At 39.3% G+C, this 25,366-nt stretch overlaps 1 protein-coding gene across 3 annotated transcripts in view; it reads right to left on the bottom strand.

Annotated features, from left to right (window-relative positions):
- ST8SIA6 (ST8 alpha-N-acetyl-neuraminide alpha-2,8-sialyltransferase 6) overlaps positions 1-25,366 on the bottom strand; it is a 54,882-nt gene that overhangs the window by 17,735 nt on the left and 11,781 nt on the right. For all 3 annotated transcript variants that reach the window (XM_039548933.1, XM_039548935.1, XM_039548934.1), the window contains 5 exons: positions 21,471-21,557; positions 9,394-9,538; positions 7,014-7,126; positions 5,770-5,862; positions 2,440-2,912 (listed from right to left, as the gene is read on the bottom strand). In XM_039548933.1, coding sequence (XP_039404867.1) covers positions 2,444-2,912; positions 5,770-5,862; positions 7,014-7,126; positions 9,394-9,538; positions 21,471-21,557 — 907 coding nt within the window. In that variant the 3' untranslated portion in view covers positions 2,440-2,443. The remainder of the gene's footprint in view (positions 1-2,439; positions 2,913-5,769; positions 5,863-7,013; positions 7,127-9,393; positions 9,539-21,470; positions 21,558-25,366) is intronic.

The raw sequence follows: 25,366 nt of genomic DNA on the forward strand, positions 1-25,366 counted from the left end.
TTGCTGTTGCTGCATTTTCCATTTGACCCCCTGTGATAGGTGGACACCTACTTTAGTGACAGCCTGTACATGTCTGTTGAACATAATCATAAAGGTACAGGAGAGGATATTAAGGCAGAATTTCCCACATTGTGGGACTCTATAGGTCTCTCACATCTGACAATTCTCTCTATCCAATAAGGAAAATTCACCTTTCCAATGTCAAGGATGGTGTTTAGGAGCAATATTGCCAAAAATTATTTATTAGGATGCAGTTATACTCTCCCTATAAGTGTTCGCAGCAGAGAAGCTTCCTTCACTTATTTACAGCAGCACACTTCTGCATCCCAGTAAAGTGTGTGGGAGGTTCTGCCTGAGCCTTCTGTGGGCACCCACTGGTGTAAGGAACCTTCAGCTACCCACTAAGAGGGAAGAACACAGAGCATGGAGAAGAACATAAAATGGAAATTGAAAAGAGAAAGGAGATTGTTCAATTTTTAGAAAAGGTCATCTTCAGTGAAAAATACTCATTACAGAATTTCAATTATCTCTAATAGTTGATAATACTAGCAGAATGGTAGCTCATACTGAAAGCATTTAATTTCTTTGGTTTTCTCCTTGTAAATATAAGTGTAAATTAGGGCAGCACAACTTATTGTTCTTGTGTTTTTTTTTCTTTACAGCTTATTTGGCAAATTTGGCCACAAGTGATTTTCAGTCTGTCAAGCATGGACAGCATTTAATTAACACATACAGATACTTAAACATTTTTGTGGCTTCTATCTGCTTCTCTCTAGAGTAAAGATTTCTAAAGAGCTGCCTTTAATTTTCTTAGCTGGTGTAGTTACTACAATTAAAATTACACAGTCTGTCTCCAATGATTTATATTATAGGAATAACAAATACGATGAAAACTGCTGGATATCAACAGCTTAGCCACTAAGAAAAAATACATTATGTATTTCTTAACCTTTCCAATATTCTGCAATCTTTTACAACCAAAAAAAGCATACCTTAGCCACATGAAACTGCATATATATACAATTCAATGCCTCCTAGGTAATCTCCTGCCATGGACTAGGAGAATGGATTCACTAGGTGGATTCTAGGTTCTTTCTTACAGGTTTTATATTATTCTAATAATCAGAAAGCCACTTATTTTTCTATTTCTTGAAAAACTCCTTGAAACTGAATAAAATTGTGCCTTCCCGGTACTAGCAATCTGTTATTTTAAAACTTAGCATTCTCTGATGATAAACTAAGTGTGAATGTATCTCTGACAACACATTTTCTAAACACCAACAAAGGATATTCTCAAATACATTTCAGAACCTAGCCAGAAGAAAAGCACCCTGAGCTTTTAAGCTTAAGATTTCTGGCTGGAACAAGATGATGCTATTTTATTTTATTTAACTTGAGTAATACTGTCATGAGATTACATCCGTCCAATTAAAGCATATTGTATACAATGGCAGTTCTACTGTACACTTCACTTACTATTATATTAACTTGAACCCCCTGGAAAAATAGAGTTCTGTGAAGGAGACTTTGACAACAGTATTGTGAGTTCAGGAATTTCTGAGTTAGCTTAAAAGATGAAAAAGTACACACGCAAATTGGTCTTATTTTGTCAAAAGGGAAAATCAAGATGCAAAACATGCAGACAAATCTTTTCAGAGTCATCTCTAGTGTGTACACAGTAAATTGGCTCAAGGTCAGAGGCCAGACTGTGCTGTATGTCTCTGAGGCAATACACAGAAGGTAGAGTTCCAAGGGGTTGGGACAGAAAGACCAGAGGAAAGGGAACGATACTTCATCCTATATTTGTAACTCCCAGATTCTGAGCTGCCTCAAGGTAAAATGCTCAGCAAGATCTGCTGTAGTGTATGGCAGCTCCCTCACTGCCGTCCACAAACTGCTCCGCAGCCCCGGGCCGTGAGCGCACACTGCTCTGATCTGTACCTAACAAGAGGGAACGAGGCCATAGATGCATGCTTCCCCTTCCTGGAACAATCCTCATCCTTACTCTGCTCTCTGTATATATCTGGAAAGGCTGTGCCAGGATTAGGCGTCTCCTTTTGGAGATCACAATGTGTGAATGCCTTTAATAAAGCAATTCTCAAAGGAGGCTGGCTCCTGGGAACTGATAGCAAGCCAAACATAGGTTGGCAGAGACATGTATCCGAGATAAGGAGACACAGCTGACTATGATTTATGTGGGTAATCTGTACTCAGCTATGCTCCCTCTCTAATATTCACAATTAGAAAATATTTCTCAACTCTGTGATACATATTTATTCAGAAAGATACAATCTTTCACTTATTTAGGAATACAATTTTCACTGAGTGCAAGGTAGAAACATCTCTCTAAGGAAGAAAAGACTCATACTTTGTAAATCAAGTTTTCCCTTGGCACATTAGTGAAATAAAGACATTTTATGTGGTAAGAATGGGACCTACCTTTTTAGTCTGATTCACATTTACCAAACTGCAACTTCAAAATGCCTTTGCCATGAAGCTGAAGGATCTGGTTGTATTCTTTGGGCATTGCATGGAAACCTGGTTTAGGCAGCTGGTTGTCATAATAGTGGTGGCTGATTGGCATCTTCTCTGTGGATTTTGAGAAAGGCCAGAAGCCATAGAGCTTCACATTCTCACACAGCTCAAGAGCAGCACTAGTGATCATAAAACCAGATGACAACCGGTAGGCTTTCACACCCTTAGTTCTCCAGAACTGGGCAAGACTTTTCAGATAAGTGGGGTGAAAAAATATTGCACTTTGCGTTGCTTTGAACTCTTTCAGAGTGTGGTATACTTTAAAAGAAGTGGCCGTGTTGCTTCTGAAGGAAAATGCTGGCAGTAAAAGAAAAGCATCTCCATAGACCGCAATGTTTTCCAGAAATTGTGTCTTCTTTTCATTGAGCTTGTTGTATCTGCAAAGCACAACATTTTAGGAATGGAATGTAGTATTGACACAAACATCCAAAACAGCCCAACTGCATTTGCAAAGATGTGTTATGAACTCTGCTGCACCAGTTCAGACCGTCTACACTGCAAATTCTTATCACCCTATTATAAGTTGTCATATGTGCAGCTATGAAAATCTGACTGTTGTCTAACAAGAACACACTAAATAGGATTGAACTGGCAACACAGGAGATACTGAAGGACCTATTTACAGAATTGATCAATTCAAGAAATTAAGAAGAATGCAAAGAAATATTGTGTTCATACTTCCTCTGTTTAAAAATACATGCACTACAATATGTACGGTATGTGTTTGTGGAATGTGTTTCTTACATCAATAGGTATACAAGAATCTCTCTTCAAAATCTCTGTCTGCCCTGTGTGGAAATCCAAGGATGCATGAGCAGTCTTAGAGTGTTAAAGATTAGTGTGTGCTCAAGTTTTGCAGGGTTTTAGCTGCATTTGATATACTTTTAAATACCTAAAAATATAGGCATCCCTGTTTATGTCCTTCAACTACAAAAGCAACACATGGAGATCTATAAAGACTTAGAGCTCTAACTTCACAAATGATGAGAATTTATTCTCAGATGCTTTCAGTCCCCAAAAAAGGGCAAAGAGACTTAGTTCTCGCCCCTGGAGAATTCTGTGCTCCCAAATGTACTAGTGAAACTCCCAAGTTATCCGAGACGTGATACAAGCAAGGGGGTCACTCAACTCACGTCCTCTACAGATCTGACTTTCTGAATCACCTAAACATATGGAGCTTCCACCCCCTTCGGGACTCAAAGCACAGAGTCCTCTTTCCCAGGTAGTTGTCTATTTGAGCAGTGTATTTTCACCTTTCAAAGGCTACCAGAGTCCACTTTTCACAAATGGCTCCAGCAGAAGCTGGAAAAATTGGTTTCATTTCTCTTCACAGCTTGAGTGGGTTCAAACCCTCTTTTCATGCAGCACTTCAAGTTGGAGGACAGCAGGCACTGCCACTTCTATTCAAACCACTCACACAAGAGTTACCTCTTGCACAACTAAATTAGTGCAAGGAGTGATACACCTCTTCTCAACCTGAAGGGGTTGAAACTTACAGCTTCTGCTTCCCAGAAAAGTGCCATTACCACCAGACTCTCAAACAAAATGAATGAGAGAGACTCAGGTCCTCCTGTTGACCCTGAACCTCGGCGCATGCAAGAGCCGTGCAGCCAAAATAAGCAAGAAATGCCTGAGCCTGTGTCTAGGAAAAGCAGCTGAAGGGTGAATTTCTGGCCTCCAGGAATTGTCTCTGCTTTTACTCAGTGTAAAGTGTTGAGCCTCCAGGACAGAAATCAAATCTCTCTTCTTCCTTAGCTAGAAACCTGGACAACTCAACTTTGTCTCAATCTCCTTTGCAGCTCTGCCACTGTAAGGAGAAGTGTAGCCCAGTTCCATTAGGACACCTACATTGTACACCCTGACAGACACAGTTCAAAAGCTGATTAACCTTAACAATAACATCAGACTAAGCCAGTATGCAAACACAGAGTTTGAAATTACAGGGAATAATGTCCCAATAGGTCTTCTGAGAGAGGAAACGAACTTAGTTCTTTCAAATGGTACCAAGTTGCTTCCTGCTTCTTCTTCAAAAGCATTTACAGATTTCTCTGAATATTTAAATAAATACTTTTTAAAAATCATAAAATCCTCTTATAATCTCAGTTAATCCTCCCACAGGTTTATCTCCTATTTCCTTCAGTGTAACTCCTTTTAACCCTAGTGTGACTTGATTTGGCTAAAAAATGAGTGCAGCTGTGGCAGAACACTTTGATTAAGCTCAGAAAAATTGTGGATCAGGGCAGTAGTCACCAAGGATGCTGAGTCATTGGACACTTTCCCTTCCTCATATTCTTGTGCAGCCCCACTAGCATCAACAAGCTAAATCTATTTTTGGAGAAGCAATAATTCCTCTCCATTAAAGTCAAAAGGGTTGGGTAAGCATTAACGTAGTCAGTACTCATTGCAAAAAATGAAGTTCTATCCCTGAATCAATGAAAAATGCCTGTTAGTAATTTCTATGTACTCACTGTACTTTTTCCTTCTTCCTTTCAAGGAGAAAAAAAAAAAGCTTTGCCTGATGTTGTCTTTTTGACAATACAGTTATGACAGACAATAAGATACAGTAAGATTAGCAAGCAGTAAATAACATGGCACAGCAGTCCTTTTCATAGATAAGCTGCAGTTCCAGCCTGCTGAAGATGTCAGATTAGTCAGGCTGGCCTTATTAGATTTTCTTTTCATCAAGAAGGCGAAAAAAAAACCACCTCTGCTGAGAAAAAAGTGTGTGAGCAAGCAGCTTTCATAGGGATTGAAAAAATGGATTACAGAAACTGGGCCTCTCAGGAAACAGCCCTCATCAGAACAGCCTCTAAGCTCATTACCTAAGAACATGTGCTCACAGACCTGCTGATAGAGTTGGACACGCATTTCCAGGCTTTCCTGATTTATGATTACAATTCCTTTCTAAATGCTTGGGGTCATGAGGGTCATGGGCGGAAAAAGAAGAGGCTTGGGCTTACAATCACCAATTTTACTCAGCCATAAATTGCTAACTAATATCAGCCAAGGCTCTTGCTAACCTAGGTATTGCTGATTCCTTTATGCTACAAAAAAGGCCAGGTTTAGAAGATTTCCATTTAGGCTAGTACATATTTTACATGGAAACGAAGTCTTAATGAGGTATTTACATGCACTGCTCTCTATGCTGGTATCCCAATGGATTTCCATGAAAATCTAAATCATATCAAATAATTATACACCATCGCGCAGAAACAGATTTGCAGCAGTACTCACTTCTGGGCTATGATACTCGGATTAACAGTCACAAGGTTTGTTTTATTGCCAACATCTTTGCTAATGTTTCCTGCGGTTGGAGGGAGGTTACACCTGAAATTGAGAAACATTTGCTTAAACAGATGTGCGCCAGAAATGCTTTAGAGTTATTCTTTGCAAATTCCTCTCTTGTACAATGGCACTTCCACATCAGCTCCCAGGGATGTCTAAGCACTTTACAAATATTAACTAAGGCTTACAGCACTTCTAGTAAAAATATTTAATCTACTGTACAGATGGTTAAAATAGGGCAGAGAGAGCTCATTTTCATAAATTGTATCACAAACCAGGAGCACAGTCAAAATCCCAGGAGGAGCCAGTCTATGAAAGCCCTATGCTAGCTGCTAGGAAGTATTGCCCCTCTTGCCTAAACAATACTTTTCTGCTGAAAGTCTTCTACTACATCTTCTAACAACAGCATAACTTGTCCTATCATAGAAACAGTGATTTCTTTAATATGTAAAGACGGCATTTTTTTAAATTCAGTCACTTAGTTTATCATCTTAGTACACAGATTTCCCATTTTTATTAAAACAGTTGTCTAACTGGAGGTTTTTTTTAGATTTTCAAAAGTCTAAATATTAGGCAAAAAGTAAGAAAAGGAAACAAAATTTAGCATGTTGTGTGATTGGACATCACTGAGAGAAGAACCTTCCCTCTGTTGCTGTTTCTTTGCATGAACTACAAACACTGAGTCACATACTGACAGAGTGGGCCAAATTACACTAGGAGTGCACGTGGTTTTCTCCCAGTCTATAGAGGGAGATTAAAAAAGCTACTTAAATAGATGCTTAATTTTTTAAATGAGTAACAGAAGATGAAACAAATATCGGGGCAATTAAGTAACTACATGAGTGAGCCAAACTACAGCTAAATAAACACTTTGTTAAACCAGAGATTTACATGTGACATTAAATTCCTAAAGGTTGTTAAATGACCAGAAATGTCAGGTTCTCAGATAATCACATTTCACATGACTGCAAGGTGTCTTTGCAATCACTGATCATACATGTATCCATCCAGCCTGATCTTTAATTAGAAAGCAACATTCTGAAAACTACAAAGCAGAAGTATCCTTAAAGAGGCAGAAATAAAGAATTGTCAAGATCCTTCCTCATTGCTACAAACTGGCATTGGCACACTTCCAACCCTGCCAAGTTTTTAAAAATGTTGGACACACTTCAGGAAGACGAAGCAGCTCTTACCTGAACACAAAGTCAGAACTATCGATTTCAGCTCCACAGCTGGAATTTTTCAGAATGCCTCCATTTCCAACCACAGCACAGTTCTTGAAGGGATAGACTGAAAGAGGAGAGGACTGCAACAAATAAAAAGATGCAGCCAATTCTTTATAAATGTTTCGATTGTTTCTTTGTGTTTATTTGCTCTTGCAGGTTTAATCTGGTAAATCCCAGTAAAAGCATTCATCATTTAGCAGACAGGATTGCCAAACCTGGACAGCCAAGAGCCAAAACCAGGCATCAACAGATAGAGAACTACTACCTCTGCTATCAGAACTTTGAGAGGATAACACTGGATTGTTAAAACTGAGTAACTTTCGAATAGACTTAACACTAAAACTATCTAGTAGTGAATTGAAACCTTGACAAGCTAAGGAACTAATTTATACTGAGGATAGTTTAAATTTATCCATTTTCCTTTGCACTGGGGGTTGTCATACAGTCATTTACTTTCTCAGCTAATAGAAGGTAACTTTGCAAATTCTCCTCACTTGTGTCATCACACAATTACATTTGAAGCAGAACAATGAATTCAGGGGAACCTGAAGATGCTGTAAAGGATAATGATATGCCCTGGCTTAATTCTTTGGGAATGGGAGGCCTCACTGAAGAGCTTACTGTTTCTGGCTGTTCACCCTTTCTGCTCCTCTTCCTGTTACAGCTTGCTGTCTTGCAGTGGGGAACCCGAGTGGGAGCTAAGTGCATCAAGCAACTGAGCTTGAGAACCAGCACAGTTCACAACCTAGCCAATCAATGTAAATTGTTGGCTATTTAGGCTGACGTTACCACAGCTGGCTGTTATCCCAGCCTCAGAAACTTTTCATGTATCTTGCTCAACCTCTTCTGCTGTGGGAGCACTGACATTCAACGGAGGCCAACAGCTGGGATACATGACTGCAGAAATTAAATCCAATTGTAAAAGTGAGTCAAAATTTGCTTATGGAAAGCATTAGCCTTCCTTCTTCTCTCATCAGCTTGCCCAAAGAAAAGCACGCGACACTGTTATGAACAAGGCAAAAAGTGTGGCAAAAGTGGGAAATATCATATTGCCTGGCGATATATTACAAAACAACATGTTCAAATATTTTGTTCAATTTTGAAAGGACAGTAGGAGAACACAAAGGCCAGACAATGCTGGCTAGCTTAGCATGTATATGTGCACATAAAACATACTACTTTTTTCTTCCCTCAGTTTAAATTTGGAACCACTAATATTGTCTACTGTGATTAAGCTAGTTAAGACTGATTCACAGCAGCACCAGGAAAAACTAGACTCATGGTAGCTGGGATCTCACAAATCAAGAATGTCAGAGATGGGTAAGAGGTCTCTCATGTGTTCTTAGCTTCAAGAAACCAAATACAACCTCTTTGTCTCGTCTCAAGATCTTGTTTGTCTATTGCAATCCTGAGCTACAAAGTCTGATTCCTTTCCTCAACCAGTGTGTCTGGCTGCAAACACCCTGCCCCAGTGGGTAACAAAGCTGGTGAAAAGGCTGGATAGAATGTCCTATGAAGAGTGGCCGAGGACTTTGGACTTGTATAGTTTGGAGAAAAAGAGGGGTGACCTCATTGCTCTCGACAGCTTCCTGAGGAAGGGAAGTGGAAAGAAAGGTGCTGATCTTGTCTCCGTTATATCCAGTGATAGGACACATCACAATCGTTCCAAGCTGCACCGGGGCAGGTTTAGACATGACATTAGGAAGCATTTCTTTACCAAGAGGATGGTCAATTGCTGAAACAAGCTTCCTAGAGAGGTGGTTGATGTCCCCAGCTGTCAGTGTCTGAGGCATTTGGACCATGTCCTTAATAACTTGCTTTAACTTGGTCAGCCCTGAATTGGTCAGGCAGTTGGACTATGCAATCATTGTGGGTCCCTTCCAACAGAAATTACTCTGTTCTATTCTATTCTGTTCTGTGCCGTTTTGTATCAGATTTACCACCAAAATAGCTTTCATAACTTACATACCCCAGCCTGCACTGGAAATGGCATGGGCATATGAGGAATATGAAATGTTCTTCCAGATTGAAATGCCTTTAACAATGGGAATGATAAAAGCAAGGCAAACATTCTCAGAGTATTTGCTCCTGAATTCAGCTGGCTGCCAAGCCAGGCACTGCTTTTTTCTGTAGCAACTCTACCTGCAGTCTATGATCTGTGATACCCTGTAGATGCCTCTACCACTGCAGAGGAAGGCTTAAAAGAAAAACCACCTTGCAAGGTGAATAAAGAAGTGCATGCAGGGGCTGATGGTCTCTTCCAGAGGAATCAAAGCATCTCAATTACTAACCCAAAATATATATAGGATGCTGTGATTACAGTAACAAGTAAAGATACAGTTCTTACCACAGGCAGCATCTTAAAAATGTCCTCTGTAATGAGGATAGTCTTTTTACTGTCCACTTCGTAACTCATGTTACTTCCCAGTGGGCTGTTGTTTTGAGAAGCAATAAAATTGTGAACTGCATCACAGCAGGAAGCTAATTCTGACCTGCAAAAAACCCAAACAAACAAAACCAGATCAAAGACAGGCAAATAAGTAGGAAAGCAGTGCTAGAGAACCAGACCAATGAACACCAGTTTGAATTAACTAGCAACAAAAGGCTATATTAACCTTCTCTGACGTCATTTCCTTTGACTTGCTTTGCATTTTCAGAGCAAATGTTCAGAAATTAATCAGACTACGAACTTAGAAATGTTTTTATCTCTTGGTCTCCTTTTCCTACTGAAAAGAAGTTGTAATTGATCTCCTCAATATTATTAATTGCTAAGATTAATACAGAAACAGTGAGAGACTACAGTCCCCAAAGAATTAAAAATGTGATTTTCATCAACATAGAACAAGTGATGGTAAGAAATAGAAAGCTGGAGAAGAAAAAAAAAGGAAATAAAAGAAATGGTGATAGAAGGTACTGGCAATGGTACTTAGTGAACAGCTAGATGGTTGCAAGCCAATTAATTAATAATTAATTTCTACAACTGTTCATCACAATTTTCCTGTGCACAGCATCAGAGGTGTTAAATAAATTACATCACAACTTCCACCTAAAGAAGACAGATACCTCTGTGGTAGAGACAGCCTAGCTGCTCCCCAAAACACCTGGCAGAAGTCCTTAAATAAATAAAAATGCAAGGGATTCACTTAAACCTTTTGTGGGAGTGAAGACTATCACTCATCTTACAATTCCTGTTACCTCCAAACATATAAAAATATTATGTGTGCAAACATTCTACATTATTAACAGTGAAATGAAATGAAAATCCCCATCAGGCCTTTGAAATCAGACCCAAAACACTATAATTCATTTTGCTTTAGGCAACAACATCCTCTCTGCTGCCATGGGATCTGATTTTCAGGCTGTAAGGCTGAAATATTCATAGCCAGACATTATGTATCAATTTCTAGGACACAGCTTTCTCATTAGGTGAGCTACTAAGAGAATTACTAACAATTTAGAGAAGGAAATGCATTTATAACAGAATTGCCAAGAATTTTGAAAATACCACACTGAAGGTTAATTGAGAAGAAAAAAAAATTTACAGTTAGAGCCAAAGGAATAGAAGTTATTTCATACTGTTTCATGTGCAAAGTAAAACAAATTGTTGAAACTAGTTAAATATTAGAGGCCAAATTCTGCTTGAAATTGAGCTGACTTTAATGGGGTAAGACACAGATAAGAGAAGTTGCTTCATTTCACTTTCTCAACAATGAAGACAGAGAAAATACAATAATAAAAATAACAAAAATACCAATTATTATTATAAATATTATAAAATATTATAAATAATAATAATGTTTCTGATGGAACCATAGCATAGTCCAGCACACGGAAGAACCTAAAGATTATGTTTCCCATTTTTATGTTATGAACAGGTCTGGGATAACTCTCAATCTCACTTCCCTTGAAAAAATGGTCAAAATAAAAGGGGGAAAAAAAGCTTGGGAAGGTTGGTTTGAGTCATACATAAAATACCAAAGGAAGGAAAGAAAAGAGCACCATTTCAGTTGTCAGATGACTTACTGGTATATATTAACCCATTTTGAATACTGAGTTCTAAAACTCCTCCATGACAAAGTTTCCAGATGTATGAGGAACACTGGGAATGACTGAGCACTGGGATGGCACAGATGTGAAATAACCACTCTAGGAGAGTAACCAGGAAATGTCACTCCTGAGAGAGGAGCCAGTAGGGTTCAGATTTCCATAACCTGCATTCCACTCCACTCCCTAAACATGATGATTCCCACTGCCCTGCTCCAAGCCTTAAGGGGCAGGGAAGATTGGTGGTCAATGAAAACCACTAGGTCCAAGGGTGGGGATGGAACTGAGACTGTGCTCTGTGGTTAGGAGGTACCCACATGGTGAAAACAATTGCTCTGTGCATATATAGTATCCTATTTTAAATATATGGCAAAATAAAACGGGAGCAATGAGGCAGTAGAATCAAACGATGATGTCTGGGAACACTGGATATTGTTGAATCAGTTGGTTTTGACTGGAGCACACTTGCTTTTTTTCTTGTACACTTTTTGCTATAACCAGCTCTTTCCAATCTTAATAAATGCTGTAACAATAAGAGGATTCAGATATCACTGTCAGGTCCTAAAGGCACCACCAAGCCTCACTACTCCTGTCCAGCACCCTGCGGCTTCCCTTACCCTGTCTAGGGTCCAGGACCCTATTTCAACCTTCTAGAGCCATCAGTCCCCATCCCAGCAACACCACAGCATGGCCAGTCTCCAATTGTGTCCATCCTGTGCCCATGCCTGGGCTAGGGCTGCCCCATTCCTGGCTACAGGTGGGATGAGCCCAGCTACCAGTTTCTGCTCTGCTGGCCAGGTTACTGTGTTTGGACCCTGTCCCTCAGGAAGCAGCTGTCCTTCACTGCTCCCTGGTGCTTACATGGAAATGAGGAATCATATAACCCTTAATTTTGATTTCCTTGCTTATTTTCTTGAAGCTAAATGATACAAGCCTAAATATTATCTGTGTCAACCACTGGACATTCAGAGGAGAAGGAATAATGACAGAATATTCCTGCCAGCTTTAGTAAAACAGCTCTTTTGTGTGCAACGGCTACCAGACCCTGAAAAGGCAAACTGCTAACAGATCCCATTCATTAATAGAGATGACAGGTTTTTGCTTTTTATTACTCATTCCACAAGAACAAGTGCTTCAATAAAAGCAGAAACAGCATGGAAGAAAAATAAATACCAGAATTAATAAGAAAGTAATAGTTAAAATTAATATTATGGATCCACTGAGGAAGTAAAACAGAGCTAAACTAGTCCAGAAACACAGTAAGAACAAGATAATACATACTGAGTAATGACAAATATTCTTAGAGCATTCATGCCAAAAATTTCATGGCAACAATAGAAACCTTTTACTTAGATCAAATCATGACACAGAATCCCACTGTGCCCAAGCACCCCTGTACAGAGCTCCAGTGGGAATGCATGTAACCTGCAGACAGCAATACCCATGGCAGTGTATTCAGCAATCTGCTCACACAGGATTTTGTACACTGTGACACGTGGTAATCTACAACTGACAGCGAACGATGAGGAAGGGGTAGAGACTGGGCAGTTCAAGCAATCTTTTACTGCAATTTCATCACAATATTAATGTCATTCATATGTGGTCTGTCAGGAGGTGACGACTCACTAAAGAGCATTTACTTCACAAGATTAACACATGAAATCTACAAGCCACTCCTTTTAACAAGTGCTACATGTGAGGAGTTGCAAAGCCAAGACAACATTTTAACTTGTGTATCGTGCCACCTGGGTGGATGGAAACTTAAAACAAGAGTCAAAATCTTAACAGCACCAAACAGTGGTAACTTAAAGCCAAACTCTGGTTTTGTTTTTTTATTTTAAGAATGGAAATTGATTCACGTTGTCTGTTCCGACTGGGAGAAAATCCTGAGGTACAGAAGCAGCTCTTGGAAGACGCTGCTATACAGGCTGAGCATCCACCTCATACCTGTCAGAAGATGAGTGTATCTTACAGTAAGAAGGTTTAAGTTCCAGCTTTTATCAGAGACAGGGGGGTTGCCCTAGAACAAAAGGTGTTTATGATCCAGTCACAGCATCACAAGTCCAGATGGAAGGTGATGCTTGAGTCAAAGTACCCAAGTTTTGTAGGGCAATAGTTTTGGAAAGTATCTCCTCTGTAGAAGAGGTTATTACTGACAGTTTCTTATTTGGAGAAGCCTTTTCCTCACTTTCTCCTGCAGGGATGTGGAAGCTGAGTGATATCTAAGAGCTATTTTTAAATCCTGAGGCACAACTCCAAACACATATTTCTTATGCCAAGATAAGCAGAAAGGGAGTTGATTGCATTATCTAGAAAAGTCACTTGTAATAACTGAGGAACAAACTCAAAATCTGGAAAAAGACAACACCATTTTGACTGGTAATACATATCTCATAGGACTGAGTAAGTACAGTCATGATTATCTTAGTCAATAACCTAAGTGGAGCCAGGTGCTGCATTTGTCTGGGAAGCTTTGATCATATTAGACAATACAGAGTCATACAATGTTTTTTGTTACTCAGCATATACTTTCACTGAATTCTTTCCTTTGTGGCTGAAGGATGCAGGACCCAAGTTATATTCAGCTGGTACAGAATTTTGAGCCTACATGGCATCCAAATAACTTCTTAAGGTTCATGGCCGCTGAGACCTTACGAAAATCCCAGTTCCTTGAAGCCAGTTACCAAAATCGTTTTGGCTTGTGAGACAAGCCAAATAATGTTATTTTCCAACTGCTATGCAGTTTTTCCATGATGAATTGTTGGCAGAAACAGAGGGCTGTTGCCTTGATTACATGTTCCCAAAGTTTTCTGCATTACAAACACCTAACATGGATAGTCCACTGCTACAGTGGGGATTACTGTAACACACATATATCAAACCAGGAGTCCCATGGAAAGGAAATATATATATGGACCGGTTCTTGATAGATGTTTCAGAGATGTTTATTTCTCCAGCCGCATGGCCGGGGCTCTGCCGAGGAACTGCTCAGTCACGGGACCCGAGGGGCCTTGCCCACGCAGGGAACACAAAACAACCAATGGGGAACGAGGCTGACCAGGGACAGGGAAACCCCGTGTCTCCTGCCAGGGCCCCTCTCCCAGGACCACATGGCAGGGGGAGGAGACCCCAACAGTCCACTCTATTTAGTGGAATATGCAGGCTCTAAATATGCTGATATAGTTTCTTTGCAGCTCCTGCAGTTGCTCTGGAGCCAAGATAGCTGCAAAATTAGCTACCTTGGTTCTGTGCTAGTATGAATATATGCATTTTAGCTGATTCAGGCCTTGTGTACAGGCTGCAAGTGTCTGCTGACAAGTCACAGCGTGCACACATCCTGAAGATGCTGCCAACTTCTCAACATCTCCAAAAACTCAACGCAGACCAACCATAAAGGCTAAAACAATCAACAACTAGTCACTTAGCAGACTCTCTCTGCTGGTTCAAAAGCCAGCACTGCCCTTACTCTGAGTGAAATGGGAAGAATCTATAATGAGGGTGAAATCTATCTTTATGTAAAAAGCTTTTGCAGAGTTTAAAAACTTCCCATTCTTCCAAACCTTTTACATTAACAATGCTTAGCTAAAGTGATTTTGGTTTATATGTTTTAAAGTATTTTACTCAGATACATGTCTGGTGTGAAAAGGCACTTGCTTCTGCACCCAGACTTTACACAGCATTACTTTGGGACACAGGAAAGAAAGTATGCCACTGGAATTGGTATACTCCAGCCTACAGCTGGACCACTGGGCCAACACAGTTAACTGTGATCCTCAGGGCGGTGCAGTGGCCCCAGTGAGCCTACAGTCTGACAAAACTGTGTGAAATTAATAGTATTTCTTTTGTGTAGACTACACTTCAGTATGACACCAGTGCCTGTGGATCTGTGGCCTGAGGGCATTTGTCACTGCTGAGAACAGAGTGAAATATCTCACTGTCATCACACATTGGACTAAACTGGCGTGGGAGGAAGAGAAGAATGGCGGGAGATAGACACTGCAGAAGTATCACAATATTCAAAACATTGTTCAAAATAATAAATGTTCAACTGTCTTTTCAGGCCATGGTGGGAAGGGTGAGGCAAATAATTTCAATTTGCTCTAAAGAAAGCTTAAGTTCAGTATTAGGAAACACTGAAACAGGTTGCCTAGGCAAGGTGCAAAATTTCAACAACTGGAGTATTTTAACAGCGATCAGGACAAACCTTTTTCAAGAATGGTGTAAATCTATTTGATTCTAAGTCACCATTTACAAACATCTATAAAGTGAATGCTTGTTTGCAAAACCAGTATCCTATCAGTCCTGTTATAAAGCACCTGCACATTATTGACACCAGCAATGCTTACAGAGAGAGATGTATCTCCTTGTGGATCTTCAGTCACCCAACACACAAAAACACCACACAAAAGAGAACCACATGCAAATTGAAACTAGCAAATATTTAAAGCTGTAACTCCCATAAGCTAAGTGGATTTCACAGCACTTCACATTTTATAATCTAATTTGAACAAAGGGCAAAGCATTCAAGTGACAAAAGTCCATGGATTGCTACAAACCACAAAAAGCTTTGTGCTTGCTTAACAGTTTGTTTTAATAGGTTATCTAGCTTGGATAGTTGTACTCATTAGGTCATGTGAGTTATTGTACTGTACATGTGAAGACATCAAAGAGTTTGAGGTTTCATACTGCAGAGATTGTTGTAACAGTAGAAGAACACACAAAAAATTCCAGTATGTAACAGCAAAATTTCAAGGGCACAACTACAAACACCAAGACTACTTTTTATCTATGTCCACTGCTGTAATATTTTATAATGAGCAAGCAATTATCTTATCGTACTGCACTGGGGGCTCTAGACAATGATACAGGTTTCTCCAGGCTCTTGTCAATCCAAGTCAGTGTGTCAATCATAGTGCAATGAGGCATATTATGACACATTCCAAACTTTTAGAAAAGAGTGGTTAAATCTGATATTTGAAACAGAACACGTTGAAGGGGAATACTACACTGACAGCCCTTGAATTGTCTATAAATGAAGTAACATCATAAATGTCTAAGACAAAGAAAGCCAAAAGGGTTGAATCTGAAATCAAGGCTGAATATGTAAGAAGTGTAATAAAATTTTCATACTAAAGACTATTTAAAGAGTCTGCCATGAAGACATAATTAGCTCAGACTGATCCAAAATTAGGTTCTCTTTATAGGAATCCTTCAGCCTTTAGAAAAGTATATAATAGTCTGTAGACCAATTAAAAGATTCAAGCATTTCTTCAAACTGTCACTATCTCTCCACCCTGCTTTTTCTCTCCTGAAATAAAATATGTCTTTGGATATATACTCATTATTTTACATATGATCTATTAAATCTGTGCAGCAAATATACTCTTAAACCACTCTGCAGTCCCAGAATTCTGTGTATTTTCTTGTAAACTTGAAGATTTCAGAGATTACAGCAGAAATATTGATCTGTTTAGTGTTAGAAAAGCTATTGATTATGTGGTGGTGTGAGCTTATATAAGCATAAATTGACCTTGCAGTGTGTTTTATTTGTGTTTCAGCTGGGGTTCATTGCAGTACACAGATGTGATAAGCAATACTGTTACATGGGTTAGAGTGTAGCCTGCAACAAAACTAATCTCTTCAAGAAGTGGGATTCTATAATCTGCAGGAATGTTCAACACACACTTTTGAGAAGAGATATAAAGTGGGAAAAGGGTAATAGAGGTCAAGTAGAGTAAAAAGGCAGAGGGAAAATAACAGGACTAGGAAAATGGTTGATCTTTTAACTCTTCAAGAGTCTATGTTCTTTTTTTAAAGTAGTAATGTTCCTTTAAAAAAGAAGAAAATTTAAAATATTTTGGTCGGGGGGAACATCATGCCAGCTAAACTGCAGTGTAACAGCAGGAATTTTAAATCTGTATTTTACACCTAGGAACATCCTTCTCCCTTCATTATGAGATGCAAGTAAGGTTTGTCTGGAATGTTCTTTCCATAGGGAGAGGGCCCAGTACCCACAGCTCACTATTCCAGTGTGATACCTCTCCTGGAGCACTGTTGCATTACTTTGCCAGGCTTCAAGCTCAGTCAGATAGCCCAGAAATACAACGCTCAGAGGCTTCTCTGAAAGACAGAATTTGCTCAGCCTTTCCCTGTAACCTCTCTCCCCTCAGTTTGAGGGCTGTTTTAACTATTTTGTAGCTTTCTGCAAAAACCGGAGTTGCAACTATTTTGAAAACCTGCAGATTATTTGATACCATTTATGTATATCCCAAATGAGAATAAATCAAGCTTAAAAGTCTGTAAAGCAGAGAGATGTGGAGGTGTAAAAAACAATTACAGCTTGCACTTAATTGGGCTCTGTAATTTGTTGCACTAATGAAACATTTCTTTAAAGTGGAAAACCTTTGAAGAATACTAATATAATAATTGATATTCAGGTTACCTAGGGAACTTGAGACTCTGCTGACTGTAGCTAGAAGACCCTTTGCAGAGAAATCTACCCAGGCACAGCTTTTTTTCCTAGAGCTTTAAGGATGACCCTTCCAGGCAGCTGTGAGATTATTTCCCCTACCCTTCCAAGTTTCTACCAAGTTTCTCTCTTAAAATCAAGAAATCCAAGGACTTGCTCTGTCTAAAACAAATTAGAGCTGATGTAAATCTGAAAAGGGAGGAAGAATTCAGGCGGGCTTAGAAGCAAAGGCATAATGGGAGATGCTAGATGATCATAGAGCTCTAAAGACCAAAAGAAATTTTAAAAAGGTCAAGAGAAGATGAATTTCATAAAGAAAAAGTCTGAATAAAAAATAGTTTTCCATACGTCCCTAGCAGTAAATGTTGGAGAAGACTCCCAAAATCACTATTAGCAGGATGCTACTTACACCACTTCTGGTAACTAACCCTTTGCTAGCTTCTGTTGTGAAGTTAGATAAGCCTCTTTAACAAGGACTGACAAATACTACTGTGGGGCACAATAAATCTTAACTAGATTTCAAGAGCAATGAACCAAGTGCTTGCACTTGCTCTTCTGAGGGCAGCCTATATCTGGCAATGCTGATGTCACCATTATGGCTACTAAGATAAGTGAAATGCCAGGAGATCGGTTCCCTGACAGAGTCTGGACAAAAATAAACCACAGTAGAGTGACTGTGGATATGGGAGGTATTTAAGGGAACCTCATGGCTTGTACTTGCTTCCTGGTTCTTCTTGATTTTTAGAAATGCATGTGTAAACATCACGTAGCTGTCAAGAACCACTGAGCACTGCCAGAGAGCAACCTAGCAAAGAGCATGTGAACCTGCACAGCAGAGCAGCTTTAGAGGGAGCCATTTGGGAATGGGCAGCTCTCTGACAACAAAGGGACACACTTTGTACAGCTGCATGACAAAGCTGAGCCTGGTAGTAGAGGGTCAACCTGGACTCCTGCACTCTGCTCTCCAACAGGGAGCTGGCAAAAAACACTGTAGTTTGTGCCAGACATGGCTGTCAGCTGTAGCCCTTTTGCCAAATAAAAAGAAGTATTTCTTTCCTGCATTGCACTTCTAATTTATATTATTTTATTTGGCCTGGATCTGCTGGGAGAGCGGCTTACAATGAGAACGGACGTGCACTCCTTGGCACACAGTGCTGTCTTCTAGGAACATAAGAGTTACTGGCTCAGATCACATATTCCTTCACTCCACTAGCAGCATGATGGAAGCCAACAGGAAAAGCTGCAGAGGAAAACACAGGAAAGCTCTGAAAAATTACCTACCCCAGGAGAAGCTGCTCTTGAACCTTATTAATTAGAGGTTAGTTTATGCCCTGAAGCATAAGATATTAAATCCCTTATAAATATGCATGCCTGTTCTTCAGAACTTCAGGATAATAGAGAGATGTCATGAAATTGACACCACGCCTGAGAAGCATCTAAGCGTTCTCTCCATTTAACAGATGGACAAACAGGAAAAGAAGTCAAGCAGCTTCTCTGCAGTCTTGTCAGCGGGCAGACTTCTGGTGGCACTGGCAGGTGAATAATGGGATGCAGGCAGCTTCAAGTTTCTCCTGCAGAAGGTGGCTGGCTGTAGTACCCAATTTCTGCTGCACAACCCACCTGAGATTAATTTCCTCTTCTGCAAATGGGTGTTTATCTACCTACTTAATGAGATTTTCAGACTGTATAATATTTGTATTACATAGCTATTACTGACACTAGGCTAAGTCAGACAAAGGAAGAGATCTACTGCCCAGGGATTATTAATTCATTTATTTCACTGCAATTCTAGAAACATTTTCTTCCCCATAGCTCTATTAATGCATCATTTCTCAGCTAAAGTGCCCCTGCAAAGCTAGTTCCAGGCTTAAGTCTGATGAATAAGTCTGGGAGCGCTATAAGCATGGAGATTTAGGCAGCAAATTTTATAGAAAATTGGGTTTCCTCTTTTTAAAATATATTTTTTTAAAGCCTCTATTGACCAACTGCTAAGAGCCTTGAAAATCTCCAGTACAGAAAATCCAGGTCTTGGATTAAGGACAACTGTAAAATTTTAATATCCTATTTCCAAAAAACAATAGAGAAGATTTTGAGAATGAAAAAAGAAAGAAAAGACTTATGCAAAAAAATCCATCTTTTGTAAAATAATGATTCACAGTGCCCTACAACAAAGTACCAGTCCTTGGTCGTATCAATGGAAATCTTTGATGACATCAAATGTGATCAAATTTCAGGATTAGAAGAATACAAAGTACTGTCATCAGAATTGCAGCATGGGTTATGTACATATGAACTAGCTAATACTCCAGCGGGTTTGGGTGTTAAAAACCAAGGAAACCATAACAGCTCAGCCCTTGAATGTTGATTCAGTAACAAGTTTGTCCAGCCTGTGCTGAAACACGGATTTTAAATGATGGTTTTCTGCTTGGTATTTGAGCAAAATTAAAGCTAGTAAGATCACCTCAACGTACATACAGTCCACACTTTTTTGGTGGCTTAGTGCATCCCACAATTTTGTCTTTTTGTTTCATCATTGGTTGCCTAACATACCTTGAGTACTTATGACCCATACTCCTTGCTGGAAGCCAAAGACAGCAGGAGGAACAGGAAGCATCCTGTACTTAAAGTCCAGTCTTACATTATGTTTTGGATGTTTGATTCCCATAAGCCTAGAAGAAGTAGAAGTTGGCCCAGTGGGGGGAGACCGTATAAGCAATAAATGAAGTCAGGCTGGACCAAGGAGTGGCTACTGTGCCACTGATTCAAACACCCAGTATAGCAGAAGCAAATAGCTGGTACGCGGTGGCTGGTCTGTTTGGAAGGAAGAGAAGTTAAAAAAAACCAACAGATTGGAAAACTAAAAGCCTAAATGTAGCAAGGTGAGGAGCAGGTGAGAGCAGCTTCACCTCCTGTCAACTCTGTGCAAGACACTTGCCTGTTCTGAAATGGAATGGGCTGCTTTACAGCTCCTTATCATGCTTGATATCTCTGTGCACAGCTAAGGCCTGCCTGAGTCGATGCAGAGTTTCTTTAACACCATGTATACTCCTACCTCAGCTTCGGAAAACACCATTAGTCAGTTGTTATACACAGCAAACACAGCAATTTATGTTGCACAAAACCCTTTACCCCATCCTGCCCCGCCCCAAAACTACTTCTTCCAAATGTATCATGCTGAGCATGTGGATATTTAGTTCTCAATGCTAGTTAACTCCAAAGAGTTGGAAGATAGGTCAGTTTATTTATTTTTAACAATCATGACAGAATCTTTAATTCTGATCCATGCAAAAACATAATTCAAGAGAGCTTTTTGCCCTGGAGAAAACAGGGATGGCACAGTGAAGCTGTTCTTTAGAACCAGCGTGATGCATTTCCAAATGAGAGTTTAGGCTTTTCAGAGATCACCATCCCTACTGAGCATGTGCTTCTGTGCCACCCCAAACAAGGACAGATGGAATCACGTGCTGTCATGCTCAGGGGCCATGACATGCAGTGTCAAACCTAATGAGTGCCTTGGGCACTTCTGTAATAGAGGCAATAGTCTTGGGGTAAGGAATACACTGCTTCATTATAGTCTTCTATCAGAGTGCCCGTTCAGATGGACAAAATAACACTATCAATACTTTTTTAATACTGTAGGGTTTGTGCCAGGAATATTTTATTTCATTCTACTTAAGTTGGCTTACTATTCATTATACTGGAAATAAGTGAAATTATTTATGTAGTTCTTTTATTCTACTCAGTTTGCACAGTTAAGTTCCAACAAACAAGAAGAGCCCCAGCATCAAAAGATTCATAGAAATCACTACAAGCAATACAAAATTATCTGTTTAAAAGGGAATATTTAAATTTATGCCTTGTTAGAAAAATCTAGGGTAAACAGTTTTTCTAAATGAGAGAATGAAAATTACCTGAATTTTGTAGATTCTTCTGGTTTCCTTACCCAGGTGCAGTTCTGCAGTTTTGTGACTATGTGAAGATAATAATCTTCTGAGTATCTAAAAAAGGAAACAACATCAAACACTAGAATATATATGTAGGGATATTTAGAAACAGTCTCCAAAAACATTCAAATGATGCATGTATTGAGAATAATGTGCATGGTGCATATATAATAGATTGATTTTAGAACTCCATGACCCATTTTATTTTTGTAATTTGTAACAACACTACCCTCATTTAACTAGCATGACCTATTAAACATCTCTTCTTAGTATTGATGTCCTAATGAACTTCAGAAACTTTCTAAAGTACCACTGTTTCAAACTTACATAACTGACCATAAATATCTTGAAGTTATTAGAAATCATATCAAGTGCAAAAGTCAAAAATAATACAAATAATTCTCTTCTACTTGGTTTTTTAAACTTTAAAAATGCTTTGAAAAGTGGCACTAGCAGGCCACGATGAAGCATAACACTTCTTATGCCTCTTCCTTCATTTACTTTATAGTGTCCCCAAAGCTCAATTATCTAAAGACCATAGACCAATATTTACAGATGTAAATTTTCCTTTAAATTGTCTCTAAAATAAAACAATCTGCTATTTTACATAAAAGAGAACTTTGGTTACATTGCTACATATAACCAAAGAGCTCTCTGCTCTTGAAAATATGTTCAAGAGATATAAATTTGTTCATAAGTGAAATACTTTGTAACATCTAAGTCAAAAGAACGGAGACATTTTTTCCTTTCATGTTCAATGTTACTACTTCTCCCATTTGTGCCTGGATCATAATACAGGATTTAAAAAAAACAGTAACTGACTTATAATAACTGGGGTAATAGGAAGAAAAGATGGTATGGATGCATGACTAAAATTCTGTGGGACTCAAGTCTCCCAACAAGACCCAACTCATTTTAACAAAAATAGCTTAATGTTGACCCAAATGATCGTGAGTTTATTTAAGCTGGAACTTAGAAGTGTCTGTTTTGAACAGTTTTACAAGAGTTGGGATGGCAAGAAACGTCACTTGTTTTAAATGGAGCATGAGAATTGATTAAAAGCGATACATAAAACCACTCTGGTGGTTGCAGCAGCAGAGGTCAATTATCCGAAAGCTTCCTTCCCTCTGTTCCACATTTGAAAAAACAGATTGTTTGCTTCATAAAAGTACTGTAATTGCTAAACGTAACTCAGTTATCTACCCCTGAGTAAAATCATGTCCAATTTCAACATGGAAAAATAAATTATACTTTAAAGAGGAATACTGCATTAGAACTGGTCTCTGGGTCAAGTTTGCACCTGTGACAACATGTACAATTTTCATCCTCCACACTTAGCAAACTCTTAATGGAACTAGATGATTCTCACTAAACTGATTTTACTGAGCCCTTCCCAACTCAAGAGAACTCAATTGGCAGAAGCAGGAAAAGAAAAAAAACCCTAGTTTTATGGCAGTTGTAGTTGATCAGACCTGGTGCAGTACATTCTTCCTCCTTCCAGTCCAACTCCAAATGATTTCTCTCCCTTGTGTCACTACAGGTAGACCTACCTGACTCCACCTCTGTTTTGCTTTTTCCAAGTTTTACACTTGTCATATGCCTTCTTAGGCCACTTTTACTACCAGGGCAGAAAAATAATCCAGAAGGAAAAGGATATGCATATATATTTTCTTCTTCCTCATTGTATTAAACCAGATCAAGAAAGAATCCATCTAACCAAACACCCAGTATAAGTAAAGAGTGATGGAAATGGAGATCAAGGTCCTCCTATTTTGGCAGCTGCCTGCTGGTATGTTATCAGCCTTGGAACTGCAGCCAGAGAAAATGGAACTACTTTCCTGCTGAAGCTGCTACCTAAATCGAGTCACCATGGGGTCAGACGAGTGTCAGGAGCAGTGCAGGGCAGGGCGTGTTTGTGGGGTGAAAATGAGATAAAAGCACAGGACCAAAACAGCCTATTCTGATGTTGAATAACTCATCTAGTTTTATTCCTTAATCTAAACAAGAAGTCACTCTTAGATGCTTGGACTCATAAAAAAATTCCAAAAATTAATAGGATAACAGACCATGAAGAGTTACTTAGCCTATCATTATCCAGGAGAAAAAAAAAAAATATAGAAAAAGCAAATTCTAGCCTAAAGACATTGATAAGATGAAGATCAGAGTCAGAAATGAAAACAAAAATTACCATTGATTCAGAGAGAAATTGCATGGACTGACAAAGTTATTAGCAAGTTACAGGGAAACATTTGGTAAGGAGAAGAATGAAAGCATCACCCACAATGCTAGTTCTGAGGCCTCATAGGAAACAGGCACTAACTGTCAGAAACTGTAAGGACCTTCTAAGACTTGCAACAGAAAATGAATGCACTTAGTGTAAAAACACCAATTACAAAGCAAGAACACTGCAGCCTTTTCACTGCTGTCTCTACTGGATCAAACTGCTCTTGCTCGGAGGTATCCAAGCTCACCAGCTCACACAGAAAAGCACGATTTCCAGGTCTTTTTAAGTCAGAACACCACCTCTGCTCACCCTATGCACCCAGTTTAGCTCCTCTTGTGACTTACAAAGACACTCCGGACTGTCAGAACTCATCTTTGCCAGCTGGCACAGTGCCGCAGGCAGCAGAGACATCCCAGCACGCTGTCCTGGGGGACAGGAGCTCCCAACTGTGGCAGCTCTGCAAGGCATCTGCTCACACCAATAAAAGGTTTCTATGAAATGAACTCCACTTGATTACAGACAGTATTCCAATAGATAATTTTTTAAAGACTCAACATGAAGCTCTGGGATTTGCTGCAGCTGGGTTTACAGCCCAGAAAGCTTTTTTTTTTCTCTCAGAAATCCAGTTTTAGCATTTCCTGCATTAAAGGAGGCTTTGGGACTTACTTCTCCAAAGGAATCAGTTCAGATTATCAGGGAATCATTTCATGACTCTGCTGTAACCCAGACAGTCGTCTTCTCCACTGCTCCATTTCAAAGAGCTGGGACATTACATATATTTCCACTGACACCCAGGAGCCTACAGCACATATTCACTGATGCTAAAAGGGTTTTATTATTAAGATTAAAAAAGCTCAGGTAAATTGAACTATAAAAATACTTGGACAACATAATAATTACAGTGCTGAGAAGAGTGAATGAATGGAACATGTTTTGTTTTGTCCTATTTTTGTCTGCCACCTGCACCACAACCATTATAATAACTTGCTGTCGTAGGAAACTCACTTATACTATATGAGCCCAACTGACAAGTAACACCTGGAAGGCTTTTTTTTTTTTTCCTACAGTATTTGTCAGGTAGGCAGTGACCTTCTATGTTAACTGCAGTGACTAAGGTTGAATTACTATGCACATTCAAGGCACTGACAAAGTATTAGTATCTTCTGATTTTTGGCAGATATCTAAAGGACAACAGCAAGGACAGAAGCATTGAGTAGTATGGAGACCAACAGGTAAAATGTCAGAACAGACAGATGCAGTCCCACCAGTTATTTGCTAAAACTAAATACCTACTTGTAAAAAAGGTATTTGAATTAGAAGGAAGATTGAGCAGCAGGAGTGAAAAAAGGACACATTCCTACTAAAGGACACATTTATGGTCAAGAAAGAAACAAATAAAAACAATGGCAGGAAGTGCAAAATAAGGGGAGGATCTGTTTTGCCTGTGGACACTAATACTACCAAAACAATTACCAGTTTTATAAGCCCCCAGGAGAGAGTACACAGGGCTTGCTCTAGAATAAGAATGGGAAACTGCTAACAAAACTCAGCATTTCAGGCTCTTTGTCACCACCAGCACATACTTACTATAATAATAACTTCCCACTTACATAGCATTTCTTACTATCAAATCATTTGA

The sequence above is a fragment of the Corvus cornix genome, chromosome 2 (assembly GCF_000738735.6).
Source record: "Corvus cornix cornix isolate S_Up_H32 chromosome 2, ASM73873v5, whole genome shotgun sequence".
Taxonomy (NCBI): Eukaryota; Metazoa; Chordata; class Aves; order Passeriformes; family Corvidae; genus Corvus; species Corvus cornix.